Source organism: Perissodus microlepis, chromosome 18 (assembly GCF_051167445.1).
Source record: "Perissodus microlepis isolate ML-2025 ecotype Zambia chromosome 18, ASM5116744v1, whole genome shotgun sequence".
In the NCBI taxonomy this organism is placed as follows: Eukaryota; Metazoa; Chordata; class Actinopteri; order Cichliformes; family Cichlidae; genus Perissodus; species Perissodus microlepis.
In genome coordinates this window covers 31970033-31996990 of record NC_140478.1, presented here as the reverse complement: position 1 = coordinate 31996990, position 26958 = coordinate 31970033, and the positions used below count along the sequence as shown (strand labels likewise).

At 43.0% G+C, this 26958-nt stretch overlaps 1 protein-coding gene across 1 annotated transcript; it reads right to left on the bottom strand.

Annotated features, from left to right (window-relative positions):
* Window positions 1-7985: 7985 nt before the first annotated feature.
* Window positions 7986-25937, bottom strand: LOC146368595 (immunoglobulin lambda-1 light chain-like). Its single transcript, XM_084912339.1, has 6 exons — window positions 25730-25937; window positions 25308-25637; window positions 12272-12322; window positions 8990-9301; window positions 8783-8857; window positions 7986-8423 (listed from the first exon to the last, which is right to left on the bottom strand). The coding sequence occupies exons 1-6, from the start codon at window positions 25770-25772 to the stop codon at window positions 8275-8277; spliced, it is 960 nt and encodes a 319-aa protein (XP_084768465.1). The 5' UTR covers window positions 25773-25937; the 3' UTR covers window positions 7986-8274.
* Between the last annotated feature and the right edge of the window lie 1021 nt (window positions 25938-26958).

Genomic DNA, 26958 nt, shown 5'->3' with positions numbered 1-26958 from the left:
TATCCGGGGGAACACCAAGGCGTTCCCAGGCCAGCCGAGAGATATAATCTCTCCAGCGTGTCCTGGGTTTGCCCCGGGGCCTCCTCCCGGTGGGACATGGCCGGAACACCTCACCCAGGAGGCGCCCAGGAGGCATCCTTGTCAGATGCCCGAACCACCTCAGTTGGCTCCTTTCGATGTGGAGCAGCAGCGGCTCTACTCTGAGCCCCTCCCGGATGGCCGAACTTCTCACCCTATCTCTAAGGGAGAGGCCAGCCACCTTTCGGAGGAAGCTCATTTCCGCCGCTTGTATCCGCAATCTCGTTCTTTCGGTCACTACCCACAGCTCGTGGCCATAGGTGAGGGTAGGGACGTAGATCGACCGGTAAATTGAGAGCTTCGCTTTTACACTCAGCTCCCTCTTTACCACGACGGACCGGTGCAGCGTCTGCATTACTGCAGCTGCAGCCCCAATCCGTCTGTCGATCTGCGGCTCCCTTCTCCCATCACTCGCGAACAAGACACCGAGATACTTGAACTCCTCCACTTGGGGCAGGAACTCATCCCCGATCCGGAGTGGGCACTCCACCCTTTTCCGGCTGAGAATCATGGCCTCAGATTTGGAGGTGCTGATACTCATTCCCGCTGCTTCACACTCGGCTGCAAACTGTTCCAGTGCGAGCTGGAGGCCCCCACCCAATGAAGCCAACAGAACCACATCATCTGCAAAAAGCAGAGATGAGATTCTGAGGCCACCAAAGTGAAAGCCCTCCGCCACTTGGCTGCGCCTAGAAATCCTGTCCATAAAAATTATGAACAGAACCGGTGACAAAGGGCAGCCCTGGCAGAGCCCATCACCCACCGGGAACGAGTCCGACTTATTGGCGGCAATGCGAACCAAGCTCTTGCAATGGTTGTATAGGGATTGAATGGCCCGTAGCAATGGGCCAGACACCCCATACTCCCGCAACACCTCCCACAGGACACCCCGAGGGACACGGTCGAATGCCTTCTCCAAGTCCACAAAACACATGTAGACTGCTTGGGCAAACTCCCATGCACCCTCAAGTATCCTTGAGAGGATAAAGAGCTGGTCCAGTGTTCCGCGACCAGGACGAAAACCGCATTGTTCCTCCAGTATCCGAGGTTCGACTAGCGGACGAACTCTCCTTTCCAGCACCCTGGCATAGACTTTCCCAGGGAGGCTGAGGAGTGTGATCCCCCTGTAGTTCTTAAAGATGGGGACCACCACCCCGGTCTGCCAGTCCAGGGGTACTGCCCCTGATCTCCACGCAACACTGTAGAGGCGTGTCAACCAGGACAGCCCTACAACGTTCAGAGCCTTCAGGAACTCGGGGCGGACCTCATCAACACCAGGGGCTCTGCCACCAAGGAGTTGTTTAAATGCCTCAGTGACCTCGCCCCCAGAAATTGGCGGGTCATTCCCCTCATCCCCAGACTCTGCGTCCTCCTCGGAAGACGTGTCAGTGGGATTAAAGAGGTCCTCGAAGTATTCCTTCCACCGCCTCACAATTTTCTCAGTCGACGTCAGCAGCGCTCCGCCAGCACTATACACAGTACAGGTAGAGCACCGCTTTCCCCTCCTGAGATGCCTCACGGTTTGCCAGAATCACTTCGAGGCAGTCCGAAAGTCTTTTTCCATGGCCTCTCCGAACTCCTCCCACACCCGAGTTTTTGCTTCAGCCACTGCCCGAGCCGCATTCCGCTTGGCCTGTCGATACCTGTCGGCTGCCTCCGGAGTCCCACAGGCTAACCAAGCCAGATAGGACTCCTTCTTCAGCCTGGTGGCTCCCTTCACCTCTGGTGTCCACCATTTGGTTCGGGGATTACCACTGTATAGGAATTTCTTTCACTTAGGTATTAATCACATTATTTTATTGTATTAACATGTCTGACACTCATACTGTAAGACAAATGGTAGGGGGTGTAGTAAGGATGTTGGGGGAAACAGGAACTCCAGAGGACCAGTCTTTTGTCTCTTCGAGGACTCTGGGAAGTAGCATGGGAGTGTGAACCTTAAGGTGTGAAACAGCTGTGTACTGCCTTTTGTTCCTGGAGAAGGTATTTAACTGAGAGCCATGCTAGGCTCAGTGAGACTCTGCTGACCGTCTGTCCCACGGACATGCAGGGGCTCCATCAAGCTTGGTTGTCTGTTGTCTTTGTGTGTTTGGATTAAAGAATGTTAGCTACCACTCACCGCTCGTCTGCAGGCTTTATTTAAATGGAAAAACTTCCACAACACCACCACGGCAGGCACCAACCACCCTGCGGTCGCAGCTCAATGCAGCAGCTTTGGCAATGGAGACGCTGAACATGGTCCATTCGGACTCAATGTCCCCAGTGTCCCTCGGAATGCTGTTGAAGCTCTGCCGGAGGTGTGCGTTGAAGATCTTGCGGACTGGGGCCTCTGCTAGACGTTCCCAGCACACCCTCACTATGCGTTTAGGTGCACCGGGTCTGTCCAGCGTCCTCCCCCGCCACCTGATCCAACTCACCACCAGGTGGTGATCAGTTGACAGCTCAGCCCCTCTCTTTACCCGAGTGTCCAGAACATATGGTCGCAGGTCTGGTGATACGATTACAAAATCGATCATCGACCTGCGGCCTAGAGCGTCCTGGTGCCACGTGCACTTATGGACACTTTTATGTTTGAACAAGGTGTTCGTTATGGCCAAACTGTGATTTGCACAGAAGTCCAATAACAAAACACCGCTCGGGTTCAGATCAGGGAGGCCGTTCCTCCCAATCACGCCCCTCCAGGTCTCGCTGTCGTTACCCACGTGAGCACTGAAGTCTCCCAGGAGGACAACAGAGTCTCCAGGTGGAGCACCCCCCCCCCCACCCCAGAGACTCTAAGAAGGCTGGGTACTCTGAACTGCCACTCAGCGCATAAGCGCAGATGACAGTCAGGACCCGTTCCCCGACCCTAAGGCGCAGTGAACAAACTCTCTCATCCACCGGGAAAAACCCCAACGTACCGGCAGCAAGCCGAGGGGATATTAGAATACCCACCCCAGCCCGCCGCCTCTCACCAGGGGCAACTCCAGACTGAGACAGAGTCCAGCCCCTCTCCAGGAGACTGGTTCCAGAGCCCAAGCCATGCGTAGAGGTGAGCCCGACTATATCTAGCCGGTACCTCCCAACCACTAACTCAGGCTCCTTCCCCACCAGAGAGGTGACATTCCATGTCCCTATTGCCAGTCTTGGCAGCCGGGGATCAGTCCGCCAGGGCCTCCGCTCCTGGCCGCCACCCGGTACACAATGCACCCGACCCCTATGGTACCTCCTGCGGGTGGTGGGCCTGCGGGAGGATGGGCCCATGTCTCCTCTTCGGGCTGTGCCCGGCCGGGCCCCATGGACTAAGGCCTGGCCACCAGAGACTCGCCCTCGGGCTCCCTCCCCGGGCCTGGCTTCAGGGCGGGGCCCCGGTAACCCTATCCCGGGCAGGGTAAACTGTTCCCTCGATGTTCTCTTCATAAGGGTCTTCTGAATCGCTCTTTGTCTGGTCCCTCACCCAGGACCAATTTGCCATGGGAGACCCTACCAGGGGGCAAAAGCCCCCAGACAACATAGCCCCTGGGATCCCTGGGACACACAAACCCCTCCACCAAGATAAGGTAGCGATTCACGGAGAGGAGGTTATCCATCAAACCTGAAATAAAGCTGACTCTTCTCTGTCCTCACACACTTCAGGATCTGAAGTTCTACAGTTCTGCTGACAGCTGATAGATGAGCTGTTTGTTAAAAAAGACAAAGTCTTATATACTAACACATTATCCAGTATAATATTTACCTTTGAGTCATTGGTGCTTTTTAAATGGAGACCTCAAAGATGAGATGATGAGCAAGTTTCCAGTCCTGGTTCAGTCTGCTGAGTATTTGACAACATATATTATTTATCTCTAAGGATGGAAGATGTACAGAGTACTGCACATGTAACTTTGTGAACAAGACTCATTAAGAATAAATCAGACTGATTTTAAACCTGAATATTTCAAACAAATTCAGTAGAGAAAAATCTATAAATAAATATACAGTCTGGAACAAAATCCCAGAAACTTCCTGTGAATAAATGACTAAGATTCAATTTGAGGAAATGTGAAGTTATGTGAGTTAAAACTGGTGAACGAGAGTGTTTTACATGGAATCACTTTTTCTGCTGTTAAATCTGTGTGTTTGATCCAGTCAGACTCTGATTCTTCTTCAGCAGCGATGCTGGAAATGAAATTAAGCAGCCAAAGCTGCTCAAATGTGATTGGTCAGGAAACAAAAGGAGAAAGCAGAAATCTTGTCCTGTGATTCCAGATTTGACACATTCAGATACAAAATCAGTTTTTTTCTATCAGAGAGAAAAGAAGGTGACAGAAAGATGAGGCACCGTGACTGATTCATCCTCTATAAACATCCACAGGAAACTGATGGAAATCTGTCCAACAAAATCAGCGTCCTAATGAGCCGCTGCTAGAAGGACAAAATCCTGACCTGACATCAGTCCAAGTGTCTGGTTAAATGTACTGAAAGGTGTTAAACAACAAGTGCTGCTGGAAGAGTTTTCATGAAGAGAACATTAACACTGTGAATGAGGGATGGACTTTGATTCAGTTTGACACAATCTGTTTTTCTTTCACTTTGAATAAATGTTTTTGTGGGACTGAGGATACATTTGTTTACATTTGGAAGTTTGATGTCATCTGTTCCTCTTGTTTCTGTCTTAAAACAGGATGAAAAATCTGTTTAAACAGAAATAAATAGAATTGAATTTCTGAAAGCAGTAAATAAAAATCGTCCCTGAGCTCAGTATGTTTGTGACTCTGAGATGGAGGTGAAACATGTGAAGCTGGGCTGTGGTTTACTGCTCTCTTCCTGTCACAGACACTGTTTGACATCTGTTCATCTGTTGGTTTTTGTTCAGGCTGCAGGGATCATTTCTCACTGTGGGGATCAAGCTTCCAACAGGAGCAGTAGTAGGTGGCTGAATGATCATGTTTAACTTTCTCTATCTTCAACTCACAGCCGTTCTGTTTATTCACAGCTGAGAAATCATCTTTCTGAGGATGACCATATCTTTTATCTATGTCATCATTTCTTATATCAATAACAAGTATCACTTTGAATGTTTCTTTTTCTTTCTTCTGGTACCAGTATACACTGCTCCAACACTGGTCAGTCCCTCCACAGCTGAAGGAGACACTTTGTCCAACTCTCCTGGTCAATGTTAAATCGTCCTGAATCAGCTGTTCTGCTGCCATGGTAACCAGTGCTGTAGAGACACAGACAGATAGATGAAGGTTAGTGTGACAGTGTTTGTTACAGGTTGACTTTGTTGGCTCCTGATTGGCTGGAAACACTCACCTGAACACAGACAGCACAGAGCAGCAGCTGGGAGGAAAAGCATTTTGTGCAGTGGTGTTTCCTCTGGTGAACCTGGGGAGAAGTGGCGCTCTGATGCAGCTGAGGCCAAACAAGGACGAGCTGTGAGATCAGACGAGGGCCACGTGGTTTCTAACAGGTCCTCAAAGCTCCCATCAGCCCCTGCGGCCCACAGATAAGACTGCTGCTGCTGATTGACAGCTCAGCTGAAGCTGCTGTGGTTTCATCGTCTTCATTTCAATCTGACAGCAGATCCAAAAATCTGGGTCACATGATGCACAAACACTCAGAAACATTCATGTTGCTGTGAATTTAGTAACACACACTGTTATCTGTTGTTTAACAGCTGTGATGAAAACACTAAATATAATGAAACTATTAATAAAAATACAAATATAAAAAATAATATTCTGTAAAAATCATTTAAAAGTTCATAAATTATAAACAAAGGACTTTAAAATAATAAAATCTCATAAAACATAATTTATAGTCAAATTCCTTTTTTTTTTTTAAAAAACAAACAATTTTTTTTTAGGTTTTAGCTTCTGTGAAGCACTTTGTGATTTTCATCTTGAAAGGTAAATAAAGTAAATAAAGTTTTACTTACTTACTTACATGTGGTTCTGTTGTGTGTTTAAAATATGTTTATTTTTGTAAATCAAAATGAATAAATAATATTCACAGCATCGCATTTTTAATTGTTCTGTTTTGTTGACGACAGTTTTAAGAATCATTAAAATGATGATCATCAATTCTAATATCTATAAACAGTAATAAAAACAGGGCTGTGTTTCACGTCAGCTTCAGCTTCATTTATTTGTACCCATGGTTAGATTTCATTTGCAGCAGGCAGTCATCCACCTTTACACACACATTTACACAACAGTACAAAAGTAGGAATATTTGGAAACATCTCTGTGATCTCTACTAAGACAAAAGGATCGGAGAGGCTGGTGTCGTCTCAACACTGTTCATAGTGTTTTCCTTCAGTGCTGCTGACAGCGTCTCACAGCGTGGTGTGATACGTGACACCTTGTAAATTAGTCATTTACCTCAGAGCCGATTTTTAGGCTCTCGCCTTTAGTTCATGTTTGTTTTCATCACTCGTTGTCGTCACACCGAACCTCCTGTAATAAACTTCACTTAATTCTTCGCCATCGAGCGTCTGAGTTTTGTCTGCGCCTGAGTCCACTCCTCCATGACAACATCTGTTTCATATTTGGTCTTTTTCACTTCATAGTAAATCACTTAACTTGTTATAGATTATTTTCCCTGACATAAAACACAAATCTGTGGAATAAATCTCATCAGATTTTATATTTGCATTTAAGATTTTAAAATCACAGATTCTTTAAAAGCATCACTAAAGTTCAGCGAATTTATAATTTATCCTCCTGCACTTGTGTCAAATATGGACACGCCTTTGTCCTCATGAAAGTTTGCCTTCACTCAGACCCATGTCCTGGTGTTCCTACCATGCCAAAATACAGAAACATGTCAGGCAATGAGTTGGAATAAAGTTGAATCAAACCTTGAAACACAGAGATGGATGATATTTTATACCTTTCATTTATAAATAGTCAAAGCAGACGGGGTCATTTTTGAGCCCAAAGGAAAACCTGATTATTTGCTGCCAGTAAAAAACTTGAAGTAGTTTAAAAACAGCTTCCTACATTAACTTTGACATAAACCCGTCTGTGATCATCTGTTAAAGCGACCGACTCTGGTTGTGAAACAATAATCACAATAACTGATCATTTAATGTATTTGTTTACACTGAATTGATTGACAATTTATACTTTATACTTTAAAAATCACTCAAATGAAGTGGGGACATTTCTGACCCCTGAGGACCACAGGTGTATGGAAATCAGGACGACATTATGAGGGTTAAATCTTAATATTAATATCAACAGAATTTACAGCACAGCGTGGGTGAACTTAATAAATATTCAGCACTGGTTAAATCATCAAATTGATGAATGTTCTTTGTTTGAGTTTGTTTCTCTGTGCTGGTCTTAATTATAATAATTATGTTTTTATTTCAATTTTTAACTCAATTATATTATTTGTATAAATTGTACTAGTCTGAATAATTAAGCTGATTAATCAATGACACATTTTGATTAAACATTTTACGTATTTATAATTATTAGAAAAAGTGAGAAAGATGCTCAATATCCATCTGAACTGATGGTGTTTTGTGAAATTGTTTTTACAAATGTCTTAATTTATTCCCTTTTTCAGTGTTTTTAAATCATAACGGTTCAACTTGAGTTCTGTGGGATTTAATGTTTAGACTTCATCTTGTATTTGTCTTTTGTGATCGTACTAAACATCAACTCTGTAACAGCTCTGAGTTCACACTTTGTTTCTCTCACACACATGAACACAGATGCTTCCTGAATAACTTGAAGCAGAGTTCATGCTTGTAACTGTCATTGTGTTATTAAAGTGAAAAGCCACAGCTAACGGTGTGGAGGCTGCAGAGCAGAAACCCACACAGCCCGTCTGCTGCAGGAGAGCAAGTTTATGATCTGTGAATGCTGCAGTCACACAGGTTATGTATCACAGAAGAAATGAGAAACACATTCTTAAAATCCAAATCTTTATTTTTACTTAGAACAAATAACTACACTGTTATTTTGTTATGGTGGGATCTGAATGCATCAGCTGAGTTTTTCTGCAGAGATGTACAAAAGAAATCTTCACATAAAGAATCTACACTTTTACAAACACATCAAACATGTTTATTTGTACATTTATATTACACAGTTTAAGATGATTAAATGAGAAAAGGTCAAATGCTCAGTAATGAAACATTGAACCAACCAGAAGTTAATTTACATTTCTGACTGCTGACTGGAGGAAATCTGATGGTGAGAAAAGGCGAGCAGGAAACAGTCAGTCAGCATGTGTGCAGTTGGTGGACGGTCCCTTGTTTGTGAGCATCATCAGCAGAGAGAGTCCACAGCAGTACACCAGACTCTTCACTATCAGCACTGTGTACAGCAGGCAGAGCAGCTTCACCCTGCACTGAGACTGGAAGGACACTGAAGGACAGACAGACACAAAGAGACAGACAGACAGTCGGGTTATTCCTCTCAGATCAAGGAGAAAAAGTCCAAATAGAAACAGTCACAGCTTCTTCTTCAAGTGGATGAATTGATGTAGTGTTTGTGTCCACTTGGGGGCAGAAGAACTCCACAAGCAGCTAACAAACTGATCTCTGACATATTATGGTCTGTCTGCTGTTTGGTGCTGAGCAGCTAGTGTACAGTGGCTTTATCAGAGCTTGTTGGATGAAGATTTGATCAATTAGTGCAACTTTAAGACTGAGTCCCTAAACTTGTTCCAGCTCCCTCATTGGACATTGGAGCTGTCCATGCAGAGAGGCAGCAGGTGATCTTACAGTCAGCTGGCTGCAGAGCTGGCAGGTCTGCTGGCTCTCTCTCTGGAGGACAGGAGGCTGCTGGAGCTGGAAGCTCTGAAACAGAAAAGGAGTCAAATGTTTGGAGCTGCAGTGAGAAATGTCAGTCCTCTGCTGCTCTGCTCTCTTTGACAGCATCTCCACATGAAGCTGAATCACTGCTGAACACAGTCACCAAGCCTTCATTACCTTGTTGTGTTTGGGCCTCCACTGTGCCCCCCTCGTGCTTCACCCAGCAGCTGTATTTATATGTGTCAGAATGGCTCCCATCAACCATCCTGATGGCAATGGTGCGTCCCGCCTCTCTGAGCTCCAGCTGCTCTCCCTCAGCAGGGGGCAGCTCCTCCGGTTCTCCGCCGTTCTTCTTCTGTCTTTTCCAGGAGAACTGGACCAGAGGAGGAAACATGGCTGAGGCCACACACAGCAGGGAGCTGTTCCCCTCCAGGTGGGCTCTGGATGCTGCTGGGTACACGCTCACCACGGGCTTCACTACCTGCTCATCTGAAGTTTGACAGCAGCAACAAGCAGCACAGACACACATTCACACAGTCAGCAGCAGCTTCCAGCACTGCACTGCATTCAGTCTGATCCTGGAAACTACATGGACTCTGATCACTAAACTACTCATCAATACAGCACAAAGTTCACTACATACACTGGATTCAGCTTCATATCAAACACAGTCATCACCTCATGTCATCATGGCTCACAGGAGGAACACTCAGCATGATTTTAAAGTAAAATTAAATTCCTTTCAGTTTAATTCGTCATGTGTTTGCTTTTTATTGTTTTATAGAAATTTAGTTCAGTCCAATTTTAAAATATTTACATTTGTCTTTATACAAGTGAAAATGTATTTTTCTTATTAGTCCAGAGACACGAGTTCTAACAGAGATCCTCTTCTGACCAAAAATAAATTCATCTTTTTTCATATTGTTTTGTACTATTAATAAAATTAAATATCATTTCACAAAATTCAATTCAGCAGATAATTATTAATTAGTTATGAGAAATACTGTTTGCAGAAAGTCATCGCCTTATTTGTCTGATTAGAAGAGAACAGAACATACTGGAGTTTTCTGCCCCATCTCAGCAGGAGCAGATAAACAGGGAGCCAAGGTTGTAGCTTAGGCACTGTGTGAGAGAAAGAATGTGAATGTTTAGGCTTTTATGATTAGGTGGGGGCCACTAGAGGCTATAAGAGTTTGATCAATGCTCCACCATTTTGAGATCTGGTGCCGTCTGCGTACGGTGTCCATCTCCCACCCGTGTGATCATTAAAATCATCATTTGACTCAACCCGGCCGGACCAGTGTTGTTATTGTGGTTTTTCCTCTTGTATCCATCCCCAATATTTGAATCCGTAACAAAACTACATGGACTCTGATCACTAAACTACTCATCAATACAGCACAAAGTTCACTACATACACTGGATTCAGCTTCATATCAAACACAGTCATCACCTCATGTCATCATGGCTCACATGAGGAACACTCAGTGTGTCTTTACATTATGAAATAAAATATTTGTTTGCTGATATTTTAATATATTATTTATCACAAATGTACGCATATATAGATTTGTCTTCAAACTATTTAAATTTTATTTTCTGTCATGGTCCGGGTGAGTACGGGGTTTTTCCACTCCGCTGGGCTCCACCTTCAGGCAGAGACTCCAATCAGCTTCCACACCTGGTTCCAATCAAGTCACCAGCATACAAGACCAGCATTCACAACAGACCTCTGCCAGATCTTCTGCTAACTCATGTTAGTGCTAGGCCGCCAAGCCCTTAACTACTGCTTTTCTCCTCACTGTGTTTTCTTTGTCATAGGACCCACCTGGCAGTCGCGCTTTCCAACCTAAACTACTCACATCTCCGCCTGGACGCTGGTTCTGTCATCTGGTTGCTTCCTTTCCATCATTGGACTACACCTGCCTGCCTCCCTGCCAAGTCCCTCACTCCAAGCATATTCTGGATCCTCTCTGGACACTCCTCACCCGGAACCCCTTGGACACCCCCTCCTTGCATGACACTTTAACCTGCAACGCGTAAGCCCTAACCACCATAGTCTAATCCTTCAGCTGTGATTCACTAGATTGCCACTGACTACTTGTCTCCTCTCATTATAGTGACTGCGTACCTCCATCCAAGCCGCTGCCCCTTTTTCCATTCCCAGGATCCATCCGTGAAATCTAGCACCTAGTCATAGCATTCAGAGTTTCATGTTCACAGTTTGGCCTCACAGTTCTCAGTTCATAGCTTCCACAGTTCATAGCATTCTCCGTTCATAGCATTCATAGTTTCCTGCTTTGTAAGTTCACTAGGCACTGTAAATAAAGCACTGTGTTCACGCCCGTTTTGCCTCCCTCTGTGTCTGCATTTGAGTCCACACCCACAGCCTGGCCCTCTCAGCCCTAACAGTTTTCCATCTCAAACACAAGTTTTACCAGAGATGTTTTGCTTCCTAAAAAATACAACCCAACATAATTCAACATGATTTAATTCCAGCAATGAAATTTCCACTTTTGTATCAGTTTTTAAACAGGTTTTTTATTCATGTTTTAATCAATACTATACTTCTTTCACAGACTTCACAGTCCTTAAAAATGTTATTGGAATAATTTGAAGGGCACTACATCTATTATTTAGTTTTATTATTGTTTTTTTTTTGTTTTGATTATATACGGTGTATGTTTTGAATTAATGCAGAAATTAAATGTAATTAAGCTGCAATTTAAATGAGAATTAAATACCTTTTTTCAACAGTATAAATTAATTCATCATTATTTATAATATAAAATCTAAAGAATCTGAAACATCATGAAAAGTACATTTTTCTGAAGAAATATTTACTGAAATATGAACATTGTGAAATTTTTTCTTCATTTCTAATTTAGACTGACAAATCAAACAAGCAAGAAACACAAACATGACTTTAACAATTTCATATTTTGTTGTTTGATCTATATTATTTATTATTTATATTTTTTCTTCACTGTTTAAACACTTTTTGTGTCCCTAATCAGTATCCATGTCAATTTATATATTAATATATTAAAAAAAAATAAATCACAAATAGAATCTATTTTTGAATATTAAAAACATGTTTACATTTTCTCTTCAGCAATATTTATACTTACAAATGTACTACTGTATTATTTTTAACATCAAATATGATCTCGTGTTAAAAACCAGCAGATGGTGCAGAATCACTGAGAGGATCAAATCCTAAATATTTGTAACATCACTAATATTTGCAGAAATAAAGAATAACTTTAGTTGTTCAGTGAGATTTCAACATGTTTTCAGAGATTATTGAGCTTTTCTTATGTAACAATGGCTGCAGATGAATTCTCTACTAATGATGAAAAACTAACATGTAAAGCCTGAAGCAGCAGAAACTGACTTTAAACACATTTTCAGCTTCTACAATAAAACAGCTGAAGGAAAATAAATGTTTGTTCTTACCTGTTACAGACAGTTTAGTTCCAGAGCCAAAGATGAAGTAGTCGTTATAATCTCCACAGTGAGACAGACTGCTACAAAAACCAAACAAAACAAAAAGCAGCAGCGGTAACGTTTGCACGTCCTCTCCCGTTAATGCGGCAGGTAAATAATCAACTAACAGTGCATATTATGTTAGCGCGATCTGCCTTATTACAAAACCTGCCATTACTGTGCATTTAGGTGACCATGATGAGAGAGACAGAGTCTGGCTCAGATGCTGGCAGTTCTCGCTGCAGTCTACCGGTAGCGTCTCCTTTCAGGCCAGGATAGACGAATGTCACCGAGCAGTGACTCCGTTTGTGGTCAAAGGCTTGCACCCATTTGCCACAGCAGATGCCCCGATTTTTGGTAAGTGAATGTGTTTAATTGTAGGCAGGGACATTACTGGATATTCTTGTGTAATTGCTACAGAATAATTTACGTTATACTTTGTTATTGCTACAGAAGAATATTTATTTTATTATTTTACATTTACAATTTTTTTTCCTGGGGACCCTGTGACACCCCATTGAAGAGCCGCAGGCTGGATCTCTTAAGATCTCAATGCTGGGTTTGTAAGGCCATGTTACTCCTAAATTTCTATCTTGTTCAAAGAGAAGATATAAAACAAAGTTCTAAGCTAATCGACCTTAGTGTTCTCCTTTTTTAAAAAGAATCGATAAGAGAATCGATAAAGAATCGAATCGTTAAACAGAATCGAAAATGGAATCAGAATCGTGAAAATCTTATCAATACCCATCCCTATTTGTGTCTCCCTCTTTTTGTGCTTTTCCCTCGTTCCCCTCTGTGTATTTATTGTGTGTGTTTGCCTTTGTTCCTCGTTGGATTGTCTGCGTTTCCTCCACTCATCTTCCCCTGTAGTTTTTGAAAATATTTCATCCGAGAAGCTTCTTCAGTTCTGAGAGCAAATGGTGGAGAGTCCCAGAGTTTTAAGCCCTGTTGGGAGTGGGACTCTCCACCATTTGACCCTAGAACTGAAGAAGCTTCTTGGATGAGAGGTGAAACGTCTTCAAGAAACTTAAAGAAGTCCAGATGCTTTTTTTCAAGTGTCTTAGAGTATGATGACCTGAATGACAGAGAACCTTCACAGACATATTGGCGAGAAAGGGCCCCGCCCAGGCCACAGACATGTTGGACATCCTCATGTCTGTGTTCTGTGCTGAGTGGAAATCCAGGTCTTCTTGATATTTTGCCCTAACATGGCAAAAAATTACAAAACCAGTTTGCAGGTTCGCATGTTGGTCTGCGATCAATCATCTCTGCTGGAATCTGAGGCTCTGAGCCTAAACATTTTACTGCTGGGAGTGATGTGTTGTTGTCAGTGTTGGTCAAGTTACTTGAAAAAAGTAATCAGTAACTAATTACTGATTACTTCCCCCAAAAAGTAATAAATTACTTTACTGATTACTTATTTTCAAAAGTAATTAATTACTTAGTTACTTAGTTACTTAGTTACTTTTTAAAAACACGATTTACAGCCTGAATAGGTGATAAAGCATAGATCTGTCAGCCCAATTCTACTTTTTCTACATAATCCATCATACAAAATGTAATTGTAGCGGTAGTCTACTGTTCCCATAAGGCTGTGTGTGGGGGAAGCTTCCGGGTTACGAGTAAAGTTGGAAAACATCACCTGAACACGCTGCGTCCAGTGTCATCATTTATACGTGGTGTCAGAAGTGCGAACGGCGGTCTCCACAGTTTTTTTTTTTTTGAGTACAGTACGGTGCAGTTAACTGCGAGAGAAGTTTTCGCATCGGTAACCCGAACAAGACCGGCATGCAGGTGAAGCGCGGCCGAGGCTGTGAGCGGCGCTAGCAACAGGGCGCGTGTGTGTGCGCGGTCGAGCACGAGCCTCACATGTCGGAGGGAGGAGACGGGGTCGGCGCACCGGAAAGCTTGGATTCTGAACGCGAGGAAGCCAGGGATCCACACGTCATGATGGCGACCACGGTACAAATAACACCCCAGAAACATTTGACTTTTCTCATCCTGCCGAATGGCCAAAGTGGATCAGAAGGTTCGAAAGATTTCGCATTGCAACCGCTCTTGATAACAAATCAGACGAGTATCAAGTTAACGCACTCCTGTACGCTATGGGAGACGCTGCTGCTGATGTTTTGGCAGTTTTACCACTGTGCGATGCAGATAAAAAGAAATATGCAACTGTCAAAGAGGCATTTGACAAACATTACGTAGGAAAACATAACGTAATTTTTGAAAGAGCACAGTTTAACTCCAGACGGCAACAGGTTGGGGAAAGTACAGAGTCGTTCATCACTGCTGTGCACAAACTTGCAGAAAATTGTGCATTTGGAGCACTCAAAGACGAACTCATAAGGGACAGAATTGTAGTTGGCATAAAAGACAAAAGACTGTCCGAGCTGCTGCAAATGGACTCAGAGTTGACTCTTGCTAAAACCATTGAGAAAGTTAGGCAGAGCGAAACGGTAAAGAAACAACAATCAATACTTCACAGCAGCGCAGTGGAGAAAACACTGAACATGGACACAATACGGACAAATACAACACGCGGGAAAACGCAGACGTGGCAGAAGAAAGAACAAAAGCCAATCAAGCAAAGTGGAAAGGAATGTGGCCGCTGTGGTCGCAAGAACAAACACTCATGGAAAGAATGTCCAGCCAAAGAGGTACAGTGTCGAAAATGTCAGGAAAAAGGGCACTTTGCTGCGGTCTGTCGCAGTAGTGAAGCTGCAGCGCTACGCGAAGTGACAGAAAATCAAGAGATACAGACAGCGAGGATTGTGTGTTGTTGGGTGAAGTAGAGACTGGAAGGTCACAGCCCTGGGTGCAAAAGGTCAAGTTAAATGGGGGAAATGTATATTTTAAACTCGACACAGGGGCGGATGTTACATCTATTCCAGAGGGTTTGTACAGTCCAGACAGGGATGGTAAGCTGAGACTCAGAAAGAAGTTACTAGGGCCGGGCAGTAGCCCACTCAATGTTAAAGGCTGCTTCGAGGCACAGCTAGCAGTGAAAAGGTGCAGTGTTTCTCAAGACGTCTACCTTGTGTCAGGTCTAGTACAGCCACTGCTAAGCAGGCCAGCGTGTGAGGCTCTGGGTCTTGTGTACAGAGTAAGCACAGTAACGGAATCGGTGACAGATTTCAGGGCAGCATACCCAGACGTTTTTAAAGGTTTAGGCGTGCTGAGGGAGCCTTACCACATTGAGCTAGAGCAAGGAGCTGTACCAATAGCCCTATCTGCCCCAAGACGCGTTCCTCTTCCCCTCAGAGATGCAGTGAGAAATGAGCTGCACAGAATGGAAGAAATGGGTGTTATCTCCAAAGTCACTGAGCCTACAGAGTGGTGTTCTGGCATAGTAGTGGTCCCCAGACCAGCAGGAAAGCCCCCCAGAATATGTGTGGACCTCACACCCCTGAACACAGTAGTCAAAAGAGAAAGACACATCCTCCCAGCAGTAGATCAAACACTAGCGATGATGAAAGATGCTAAAGTGTTCACAAAGCTCGACGCCTGGTCTGGATTCTGGCAAATTCCGCTCACGCCAGAGTCAAGGCCACTCACTACCTTCATCACGCCTTTTGGAAGGTTTCAGTTCAACTGCCTTCCTTTTGGCATTGCATCGGCGCCGGAACATTTCCAAAGGCGAATGTCACAGATGCTGGAAGATTTTGAAGGGGTGATTTGTCATGCCGATGATGTGCTTGTATATGGCAGAGACAGGCAGGAGCACGACCAGAGGTTGCACTGTGTGCTCCAAATGTTTCAGAAGGAGGGTCTCACTCTGAATGAGAAGTGTGAGTTTGCTAAAAGTCCAATAATCTTTGTGGGACACAAAGTGTCAGCAAAAGCCTTTGAGGCTGATCCCAACAAGGTAACAGCAATCCAGCAGCTGCCGCAGCCTCAGAGTGCGGCAGATATGCGCCGTCTCATGGGCATGGCCAACTATCTTGCCAAGTTTATGCCACAACTAGCCACAATCACCACACCATTAAAGGAACTGCTAAAAGAAAGAAACGAGTGGATATGGGCGGAGCCACAGGAAACAGTGTTTAGGAGACTAAAAGGGATATTAAGCTCTCCAGAAGTGCTCGCTCAGTACTCCAACTCAGCCGATACACGGGTCGCTGCAGATGCATCGCCATATGGTATCGGGGCTGTTCTCACTCAGAAACAGTCTGACAACTCCTGGCGACCAGTCACATACATCTCAAGAGGTCTCACAGACACAGAGAAACGCTACGCGCAGATAGAAAAGGAGGCGCTCGCTGTAACGTGGGCGTGTGAACGACTGTCATCTTATCTCATGGGCCTACAGTTCACTCTAATCACAGATCACAAACCCCTGGTCCTCTTCTGAGCACAAGAGGCCTGGACGACCTGCCTCCACACATCCTGAGATTCCGCCTCAGGCTGCTGCGCTTTACTTTCACCATTGTCCGTGTTCCAGGGAAGAACCTCGTCACTGCTGATGCCCTCTCACGAGCACCGCTGGCGGGGCCTCCTTCTGCTGAGGATCTTCAGCTGGAAAAAGAGGTGGAGGTTTTCGTGGACGGTGTAGTTTCCCATCTCCCAGCAACAGATAAAAGGCTGGAGGAGATTAAGTTGGTGCAGGAAATGGATGACCTGTGTAGAAAGGTGGTGTATCAATGTGGGACAGGCTGGCCAGAAAAAGGTAAACTAGATCCAGAGTTAAAGGGGTACTGGCAATACAGAATGGACTTCAATCTAGTCCATGGTCTTCTCATGAAAGGGGAGAGACTTGTGATACCACCTCAAATGAGAGCAGAGGTTTTGTCACGTTTGCATGAAGGCCACCAGGGCGTTTCAACATGCAGGGCCAGAGCAAAAGAGTCGGTGTGGTGGTCGGGCATCTCAACCCAAATACGTCAAATGGTAGACATGTGAAACATGTCAAAAACACAGGTTACAGTGCCGTGAACCAATGCTGGTGACTCCTGTTCCCAACCGCCCATGGCAAAAAGTCAGCATGGATCTGTTCGAGTGGTCAAAGAAACATTTCCTGCTGATTATTGATTTATTTCTCAAGGTACATCGAGATAGCTGAACTGAGACACACAACTGCAGAGGTCACTATTAATGCTATAAAAGAGGCCTTTGCATGACATGGCGTTGCCGAGACTGTCGTATCGGAAAACGGGCCGCAATTTTCATCAGAACAGTTCAAGCACTTTGCCAAAGAGTATCAGTTCACACATGAAACGAGCAGCCCCAGGTACCCCCAAGCCTACGGGGAGGCAGAACGCGCTGTTTGTACTATTAAAGACTTGTGGAAAAAGGACTGTGACTACACCAGAGCACTGCTAGCGTACAGGGCCACCCCACTGGAACATGGGCTCTCGCCGGCACAGTTGCTAATGGGGAGACACCTGCGGACCACGCTGCCACAAGCTGCAGCAAAGCTGGTGCCAAAGTGGCCTGACCTACAGGCTTTTCGCAAAAAAGATGAGGAGGGGAGGCGTGAGCAGGCAAAACACTACAACTGCAGACATAGAGTCAGACCACTTCTGGAACTATCGTCAGGACAGAAAGTGTGGATTACCACTGAAGGAACTACTGGAGCAGCAGTTGGACCTGCCAGTGCTCCCATATCTTATGTGGTAGAGACAGACAGGGGTTTTCTGAGGAGAAATAGGAGCCACCTCAGACCAACAGGGACTATTACCAGATCTGGTCGAGTGGTGAGACCTCCTGAAAGACTGGATGTGTAATTCTCTGAAGTTATCCATTCATGCCCTATTCAAAGCTGGGTTAAGCTGTTAGAGATGTTTATAATAATGTGTTTCATTTAAATGTAAGTGAACAAATGAGGGACGTGTATAATTTTCACGTTTCATGATGCTCCCCATTTCTGTTCTAGTGAGCTGTTAGAGTTGTTATGAAGAATGTCTTTAGCTAAAAGGAGGAGGTGTAGCGGTAGACTACTGTTCCCATAAGGCTGTGTGTGGGGGGAGCTTCCGGGTTACGAGTAAAGTTGGGAAACATCACCCGAACACGCTGCGTCCAGTGTCATCATTTATACGGTAATCAAACGGAAAAGTCTCTTTTTAAAACTTGTTTTATTAGTTTTAATCTTTTAACTTTATGCATCAAGCAAAAATTTAATTATATGCAACATTCTCTGACTGGAAGAAATTTGTTTAATATTTAAACCTATTTTCTGCACATTCCAGCACATAAAATATATAAATTTTTTGTGTTAACACTCACTCTTTCAAATAGATGCAAGTAAAACACAGCAGAAAATAAATAAAGTCAAAGACTAGCGGTTCTTTTGCTCTATTTTCACCTGTAAAGCAGGAGTAGGGTAGGCGGAGGTCTGAGTGACCCAGGATCCCTGAGCAGTTATGAATTATATTATTATTGTATGTATATTTGGTGTTGCTGTCCTTCTCCCTGTTTGCGTGTGTGTGTGTGTGTGTGTGTGTGTGTTTCGGTGGGCGCCTTCAGGCCTGGTGGGTGTGGCCCTGCTGGCGGTCTGGCCACACCCGAAGCCACACACCTGCTGCTGATCAGGCCTCGTCGGGGGAGCTACTTAGGAGAGTCTTGGAGCTCCCACCGACGCGGGATCATTGCTTGAGACTCCACGTTAGTCACCCAGTTGTGCTTGGTTAGTGTGTGTGTATGCCCGCGGTTGTATGTGTCCTGCATCTATTGTGTCCCCAGGAGAGGGGTGGAGTGCCAGACAGCAGCCAGCACGGGGAGTGCTGAGACACGGGAGCGGAGAGCACAAACACTGGGAGAAGACACGACACGAGAGTCTGGGGAAAGCACGGGGATTTATTATTGTTTAGTTTCATACACTGTAAATAAACGCACTGTTTACACACAGAGCACCGCGCCTGGGTCCTCCTTCCCTACACCCCCACGGTCTGCCAGCCAGACCGTGACAATATTGTCCATTGTTGATCTGCACACAGCTGTTGTCACGAACGTCGCACTCGCTTACGTCACTGTCATGAGACATTCTCGCAAAAAATCACGGTTTTAGTAACGCAGTAACGCAGCGTTCCTACGGGAAAGTAACGGTAATCTAATTACCGTTTTTGCAATAGTAATCCCTTACTTTACTCGTTACTTGAAAAAAGTAATCGGATTACAGTAACACGTTAAAAGTAACGCGTTACTGCCCATCTCTGGTTGTTGTTACCTGTTTGTGACAAATAAAAAACTTGAATCCTCTCCTACTGGACGTTACATCTTCACATGTTGTCCATCCAATTAAGTTCTTGACATCTAATCATACAATGTCCCCCCTTATCATCTATTTCTAACTTTTTAAAAAAAGTTTGCTTAAAGACCTTATGTCACGAGCTGCAGGGGGCAGACCGTGTGGAGAGAGTAGAGGACCCAAGCGCAGACAGAGGCAAGGAGACAAAACTGGACTTAACGAAAAGCGAACCTTTATTTAGGGCTGAAAATTCACAAAAATGCAAAACTGAGGGAAAACCTGAACATAAACTGGGAAACTAGGACTCTCACTGTGACTTCATAACTTACTGTGACCTGACTGGGAAACTGTGACAAGGGGTACATACAGAAGGAAACACAGATAACGCGACACTGAACACAGGAAGACTGAGGACTTAAATACACACATGAGGTGATCAGGGGAAGTGGAGACACATGAGGACACAGCTGGAATGAAACATAATGACACAGGGGAGAGTAAAACTAACCACACGAACACAGAACATAAGACCCTTTTCAAAATAAAATAGAGAACATGAAGACTTAGACACGACAACAAAAGCTTAACAGACCTAAAACACAGAGGTGGAAAGTAACGAATTACATTTACTTGCGTTACTGTAATTGATTAGTTTTTTTGTGTATTTGTACTTTTTAAAGTCATTTTTCAAGTCTGTAATTTTACTTTTACTTAAGTATATTTTTATATAGTATTGTAGTTCGCTACGTTTTCAATCACACCCGTTACTGAGTAAATTAAAAATAAAAAAAAACATTGCGCTTTGGAAATACTGCAGGGAATGATGGGTAGTAGAACAAATTGGCGCTAAGGTCACGTTAAAGATGGAGTCTGACATCGGTGTTACGGATCCAGTGAAAAAAGAAGCCCCGTCGAATTCTGCTGACCCTGAACTCGAAGAAACGGATGTGAACCCCTGGCCGTATTTAAGGGACCATTTGGGCTTCAAGTGCAAGAAAGGCAACAGCTTTATTATGCAGTGTAAGCTGTGTTTGCCCAGAGAGACCGAGTTAGCAGCTTTTAAAAATTCCACATCAAACCTGCGCAAGCATGTAGAGGTAAGTTAAATACAACTCGTACCGTTATGGTAGCAAAAAGGCTGTGCTCAAATTAATCACATTTCGTTAAGACATCTGTGAAGAACACAGATAACGTTGGTTGATACGAGCAACTTGCCGTAATCGGGCACGTTGTTGTCCACGCAACTTACATTTTTTTTACTGGGTTGGTAAATTGCCAAAAGAAAATGTGTTTACCTACGTTTTTCCTGTTTGTTAATAATAATAATTTGTTTTAAAAAATAGTTAAATTAAAGACAGAAGCGGCTACTTTCTTACTTAACCCACATATGTTCACACTGCAGGCAAAAGAATAACAGAGTGCTCACTTACCTTAGATTAGTCAAAGACAGCTGACTTCTGTTACTTGTTAATTAGCACTTGCAACCTCCCGTTAACTAGCCTGTTACTGTCCAATAAAAAAAAAACACGAGGTATATTGGTATAATTTACCAGCGGTAGCTATGTAATGCATTGATGTCTTATTAGGGACGTCAAAAAACTTTCTCTCAAACTTAACACTGGCCTGCCTGCCTCAGCTGCCAGCGAGCGTCTCTTTAGCTGTGCTGGACTACTGTTCACTGCAAAGTGAGCAAGGATGAACTCTACTAACTTTGAAAATCAACTGCTCCTCAAAATTAACAGGAGGTTCAGAGAGTAACACTCTAGGATGGATACAAAGGAACTTTATTCTAGAGGTACAGTAGGGCAGGGCCAAGTTTAAAAAATTAAAAAACATTTTTAAAGCAGCTGCCGTTCAGTTCAGGACTTGTTCTCTTATTTGACAGTTTAGAACACATTCTCATGTGAAAGAATGATATGGTTTTGTATTGAAAACACTGTGATACCTGACAGTTTGGTTGATTGGTTTGGTGACCATTATCCATTTTCATGTATAGACTTGCAGTTTAACTGCCACTGCACTTTAATTTGTAAAGTTTTTCTTTTCACTAAAAAAGAACTACTTTGAGATTTATATCCACTGTCTTTTTTTGCACTACTCAGAAGCGGCTGTCCTCCTGCTGACAGAAAAGTAACTATGTAACTTTTACTCTGAGTACATTTTAAATGAGCTACTTTTTACTTTTACTTGAGTACATTTTTAAACAGGTAATTTTACTTGTACTTGAGTAAAATTTCAGCAAAGTAATAGTACTTTTACTTGAGTAAAATATTTTAGTACTCTTTCCACCTCTGCTAAAACACATGACAGACTGGACAAGGAACCAAAAACAGAAACCGTGTAGTTAGATGATATATAATCACTAACCTAAACCTCCACTAAACCCGAAATAAGAACAAACACACAAACTTATATTCACCAAACTAACATGAAAACGTCAAACCTACAAAATAAAACTGAAAACACTGGGTCAGAGACCGAGCCTGTGACACCTTCATTACATTTTCTTCATTTCTGTAATATTCTTAACACAGAAAATTCTATTACATACACATGAAAATATGCTTCACATCTTGTTTTATGCAGTTTATGCAACCTCACTTCCATCAGGACATTTTCACAAGAACATTAATTTTGGCATTGTCCTTTTTTAATCCAGTTATACACAAACACATTCTTTTACTGTTTATCAACCACAGTTCACTCAATATGAATTTCTTTTAAATAAATCATATACAGTGGAACCCCGACTTACGAAGTTAATTTGTTCCAGAGGGTCTTTTGTAGGTCAAATTTTTCATAAGTCGAAGCACCTTTTCCATCGCCTTTTGAGTGAGGCGGTGCTGGCTGCAGACAAAGTTCTTGGTGGAGGAGGAGGTGGCGGAGGTTGAAGAAAGCATACGTATGCATGTGTAACCCAGCTGGAGAAACGGGTAAAAATAAGATGAGCTTCATAAGGTATTTGTTTAGTTTCAGGATCATTCTTTTATTTATTTTATTTTATTGTCACAAGAAGTGAAAAAATGTGTTTATTTCCACACTTCCTGCTGTGCCTAGCAGGAGCTTTTATTTTGAAGGTTAACAGGTAGTTGTGTGTTTTAACATGGCGTATTGATACCAGCCATTCGAGGAAAAGAAAAATCTGAAGCTATCTCGATTAGCAGCAGAAACTGCCGCGGTTACGGAAGCAAGGCTTCATAAAAGTTGTCAAAGAGTGTTCAGAAGTTATCGGCTAACATTTCAATAGTGAGTTGAATGTTAGACAGAGCTGCCGAAATCAGCAGAGGTGGCGGCTAAGTTAATAGTGTTCCACGTGTCTCGAGTACTACAATTTTTCAGGATGTCAGGTCTTTTAGTGAGCTTTGAGCTCCACGAGAAAAGACCAGTGATTCCAATTCATGGCGAGCCTCCCAGTGTGATTTCCAGGATCCAGATCTGCACAACCAGTCAGACGGCCAATGGTTTATCTGGTTTCTGGTAGGATTCCACCAGTCACCCCGGGTGGCGACAGTGAACGGATAAAAAGTGTGCACTCTAGACTATAAAAACACTAAGTGTGAAACTTCACCCTTTTTTTGCTGACTGATAGATCATTGCAGATCATTCCCTCATTCGATCTGTGTTTTGACTTGACTGACCCTCTACTCTAAACTCTGAGGAACAAACTGAACTATAAGGTTGCAACCTAGCAAATACTTTCAAAGGGACAATTTTAAATTTTTATTTTAAGGGCCCTAGTTGTTGTTTTGCTGTGAAACTGTTATTGTTGAAACTAAAGTCACAGTTAACTGAAATTTCTGTGTGTTATGATTATTCGCACTCATGTCCAGCTCCTCCCCGAATCTAGAGTGAGGTGTACTTACCCAGGAGTGGGTTACACATGCATACATACGTACGTGTACATGTACATAACATTATGGAATTTAATTATTTTTTTTTTTTTAATCTATGTCGTTACGTGGGCATTTTGCTGTACCACGGGCAGAAATATTGCCGTTAAGTGCCTTCGTAACTTGAATTTTTCGTTAAATGGATTCTTCGTAAGCCGGGGTTCCACTATTATAAAAGTCAGAGATGAAGAAACCGGTGGCCTGTGTGTCGCACAACACACACACACACACACACACACACACACACACACACACACACACACACACACACACACAGGACAAACTCTCAGAGGCTTAATTTTCAGGATCATAATACTTAACTTAAACATATTTATATTTAATATTCTGATCTGTATGGTGCAATTATGCATAATTAATCTTCAGTAAGATCACATATAAATTATGGTTCTGTGTTTAAAGTTTACAACACTTGATGCTGTTTCCCTGATTCAGAATCACTTGAAAGATGAGTTGATGACATTTCTTATCTCCCTGCATTCCTACAAACAAGATTATTTGCGTTTAACATATTTGGAGAATATTAAATGAAAATTGCTGTATTTTAGCCTCCTGTCACCACACCCTCTCAGCTGTACTAACAGGTGGCAGCGGGGGGGTCGGGGGGGCTTCAATCTCTTTCTACCCCCAGGTCACATGACACTTTGCCAGCAGCATCATGCTGTGGTGGTGTTTTGCTACATGAGGCTGAGGTATACTTCACAAGGTGGCATGAAGAAGAACACTAATGTGGTTGTAGTGCAGAAAATCCCAGGACATCAGCCAGGACGAGGACAACAAGTACAACTTAAATGGTAAATGGCCTGTATTTGTTTAGGGCTTTACTTAGTCCCTTGGACCCCAAAGCGTTTTACACTACATTCAGTCATCCACACATTCACTCACTGGTGATAGCAGCTACATCGTAGCCACAGCTGACCTGGGGCACTGACAGAGGCTCTGTAGGTGGAATCAGCAGGTCTGACTCTGCAGTTTTCCTTAGTCTGCAGGAAAACCACCAGTTTGCTCAGGTTGTCTTTCAGGACACTTCTGTTGGCTTTTCATCTCCTTCCTGTTTACTTTCAGTCAGAGACTAAATCATGTAAAACTCATGTTTATTCTGAAAGCTGAAGGAGGCTCAGACCACATATCTTAATACAAGCTGCTTGTTCAGGACGACATGTTTCCTAAATTCTCTATGTGAGGATAAAGCCCGACTAACAGGACTTAAAATCAAAGAGGGAATTAAAACCTTTCAACATCATGAACAGAAACACTAAATGTACAACATTTCCTTACTAGCAGGACTTGCAGACAGTGGGAAGGAGCAGCTCTGTTTTTCAGGGAACAAACCTCTGACACAACCAGGTCAGGGCGGCCATGACCTGCTGGGTTTGGACAATTTCGGAAGCAACTAGATGGAAATCTGTCCAACAAAATCAGCGTCCTAATGAGCCGCTGCTAGAAGGACAAAATCCTGACCTGACATCAGTCCAAGTGTCTGGTTAAATGTACTGAAAGGTGTTAAACAACAAGTGCTGCTGGAAGAGTTTTCATGAAGAGAACATTAACACTGTGAATGAGGGATGGACTTTGATTCAGTTTGACACAATCTGTTTTTCTTTCACTTTGAATAAATGTTTTTGTGGGACTGAGGATACATTTGTTTACATTTGGAAGTTTGATGCCATCTGTTCCTCTTGTTTCTGTCTTAAAACAGGATGAAAAATCTGTTTAAACAGAAATAAATAGAATTGAATTTCTGAAAGCAGTAAATAAAAATCGTCCCTGAGCTCAGTATGTTTGTGACTCTGAGATGGAGGTGAAACATGTGAAGCTGGGCTGTGGTTTACTGCTCTCTTCCTGTCACAGACACTGTTTGACATCTGTTCATCTGTTGGTTTTTGTTCAGGCTGCAGGGATCATTTCTCACTGTGGGTAACATACTTCCAACAGGAGCAGTAGTAGGTGGCTGAATGATCGAGTTTAACTTTCTCTATCTTCAACTCACAGCTGTTCTGTTTATTCACAACTGTGAAATCATCTTTTTGAGGATGACCGAAACTTGAATCAACAGAACCGCTGTTTTTGTTAAAAACCAGAATAATGTTGATTTTTTCATTTTCTCTCTTCTGGTACCAACGTATATATTCACTCTCACACTTTTCTAACCCTCCACAGCTGAAGGAGACACTTTGTCCAACTCTCCTGGTCAATGTTAAATCGTCCTGAATCAGCTGTGCTGCTGCCATGGTAACCAGTGCTGTAGAGACACAGACAGATAGATGAAGGTTAGTGTGACAGTGTTTGTTACAGGTTGACTTTGTTGGCTCCTGATTGGCTGGAAACACTCACCTGAACACAGACAGCACAGAGCAGCAGCTGGGAGGAAAAGCATTTTGTGCAGTGGTGTTTCCTCTGGTGAACCTGGGGAGAAGTGGCGCTCTGATGCAGCTGAGGCCAAACAAGGACGAGCTGTGAGATCAGACGAGGGCCACGTGGTTTCTAACAGGTCCTCAAAGCTCCCATCAGCCCCTGCGGCCCACAGATAAGACTGCTGCTGCTGATTGACAGCTCAGCTGAAGCTGCTGTGGTTTCATCGTCTTCATTTCAATCTGACAGCAGATCCAAAAATCTGGGTCACATGATGCACAAACACTCAGAAACATTCATGTTGCTGTGAATTTAGTAACACACACTGTTATCTGTTGTTTTCTTCTTTATCTAACTTTTTGAATATCTTCACTTTTTCTTTGTTTTTGTGAATCTAAATGAATAAATAATATTCACAGCATCTCATTTTTAATTGTTCTGTTTTGTTGACGACAGTTTTAAGAATCATTCAAAATGATGATCATCAATTCTAATATCTATAAACAGTAATAAAAACAGGGCTGTGTTTCACGTCAGCTTCAGCTTCATTTATTTGTACCCATGGTTAGATTTCATTTGCAGCAGGCAGTCATCCACCTTTACACACACATTTACACAACAGTACAAAAGTAGGAATATTTGGAAACATCTCTGTGATCTCTACTAAGACAAAAGGATCGGAGAGGCTGGTGTCGTCTCAACACTGTTCATAGTGTTTTCCTTCAGTGCTGCTGACAGCGTCTCACAGCGTGGTGTGATACGTGACACCTTGTAAATTAGTCATTTACCTCAGAGCCGATTTTTAGGCTCTCGCCTTTAGTTCATGTTTGTTTTCATCACTCGTTGTCGTCACACCGAACCTCCTGTAATAAACTTCACTTCATTCTTCGCCATCGAGCCTCCAAGACATAAAACACAGAGCTGTGTGGAGTAAATCTCATCAGGAAAATATATTTTATATTTACATTTAAAATTTTAAAAATATTAATATAATATTAATATCAACAGAATTTAATAAATATTCATCACTGGTAAAATCATCAAATTAGTAAATGATCTTTGTTTTGAGTTTGTTTCTCTGTGCTGGTCTTGATTATAATAATTATGATTTTGTTTACATTTTTTAACTCAAATGTAATATTTGTATAAATTGTACTAGTGTGAATAATTAAGCTGATTAATCAATGACACATTTGTTTTAACCTCCTGAG

What these genes read in the sequence shown, in the direction of transcription:
- LOC146368595 (XM_084912339.1), bottom strand. Translation starts at nt 25,772, where the DNA reads ATGCTTTTCCTCCCAGCTGCTGCTCTGTGCTGTCTGTGTTCAG. An exon ending in AACTAAACTGTCTGTAACAG is followed by an intron (nt 9,302 to 12,271) that starts GTAAGAACAAAC and finishes GTCAAACTTCAG; the next exon opens with ATGAGCAGGTAGTGAAGCCC. An exon ending in AGCTCTGCAGCCAGCTGACT is followed by an intron (nt 8,424 to 8,782) that starts GTAAGATCACCT and finishes TCTGTCCTTCAG; the next exon opens with TGTCCTTCCAGTCTCAGTGC.